The sequence below is a fragment of the Echinops telfairi genome, unplaced genomic scaffold, assembly GCF_000313985.2.
Source record: "Echinops telfairi isolate 266 unplaced genomic scaffold, ASM31398v2 ScPeMD7_7356;HRSCAF=8355, whole genome shotgun sequence".
Taxonomy (NCBI): domain Eukaryota; kingdom Metazoa; phylum Chordata; class Mammalia; order Afrosoricida; family Tenrecidae; genus Echinops; species Echinops telfairi.
The window spans coordinates 2,551,131-2,552,306 of NW_022111256.1; the positions used below are offsets into that span (position 1 = coordinate 2,551,131).

General features: G+C 54.9%; 1 protein-coding gene across 1 annotated transcript in view; it reads left to right on the forward strand.

The window, feature by feature from the left end:
* ANO2 (anoctamin 2) overlaps positions 1-316 on the forward strand; it is a gene marked incomplete at its 5' end in the record, with an annotated part of 414,765 nt that extends 414,449 nt beyond the window's left edge. The window contains one exon of the mRNA XM_013008512.1: positions 44-316. Within this exon, the coding sequence (XP_012863966.1) occupies positions 44-316 (273 nt within the window). The remainder of the gene's footprint in view (positions 1-43) is intronic.
* Positions 317-1,176: the final 860 nt, after the last annotated feature.

The window sequence follows — 1,176 nt, forward strand, 5'->3', positions numbered from 1 at the left end:
CCACCCGGCTCCACTTACCACCTTCTCCCCTTGCTGCGGACAGAACCTTGTGATGTTCCTGAGCGTGCTGGTGGACTGGATGATCCCAGACATCCCCACGGACATCAGCGACCAAATCAAGAAAGAGAAGAGTTTGTTGGTGGACTTCTTCCTGAAGGAGGAGCATGAGAAGGTGAAGCTGATGGACAACCGAGCCCCGAGGAGCCAGGGCGGGGAGGATCGCAGCAGGCGCAGCCGGATGGCCAGTTCAGCCCGCTCCGGCTGCAGCCTGCCAGGCAGTGCCGCATCGAGGGGTTCTCAGCACACCAACGTGTGAATGACCAGCCCCAAGGCAGAGGGCGCTGCAGCCTGAGGGTGCAGGTGCACACGCACCCACGCATTTGTACACCTGGGCCCACCGGTGTGGTGTCGGCATGCCTGGATCCGATCTGATCTGAGGGAGCCTTGAGAAGGGGGTTGCGTGCACAGAGGGAGGGTGCATGCAGGAGGGAATGATAACGATGCCGCTGCCTCTCAGAAACTTCAAGCCTAAGTTTCTTTTAGATCCTCATTCAAGCCATCTCCTTTCAGGGATTGGCACCCCATTTTAGATCAAGCAGTGAAAGAATTGGGGCCTCTCCACTCCGAAATACCAGACACTACAAACCTTTCCCTTGCTCCCTGGGGCACCCTCTACAGCTTCACAAGTGTCAGCATCGCTTCAGAGAAACAACCCCCCCCACCCCCAGGTTGGAGAAAGACGGGCAGGGCCTGTCCCTGTCATAGAGATTTCAGCCCTTCTCCACTCCTCCCCCAAGAGATCCCTGCGTCACTTCAAGCAGGGACTGTCCAACCACAGCAAATGCAAATTCAGTTACTGGGTTGGTTCTGTGGCCAGTGGACCTGGAAGTGGCAAGTTATGGCCTGGGCTGGTCTCCATTTGTGTCGCAGGATCGCTTTCAGCTAACTACAGCTAACTCCCATTTTATGCAGGTTTGGATTAAAAACCATCAAATAAACAGAAACCCTCTTTATTAAAGATGCCTCTCCTAGTCTTTTATGCTGCCTCCCCCACCTCCAACCCCACCCCCGCCCACCCTTCATCTGATTGGCTTCTCTCTCCCTCTCTCTTCCAATATTTATTGAGCACCTACTAAGTACCAAGGAGCCCTGTCTGCTGTCATGTTTGCACGTTGA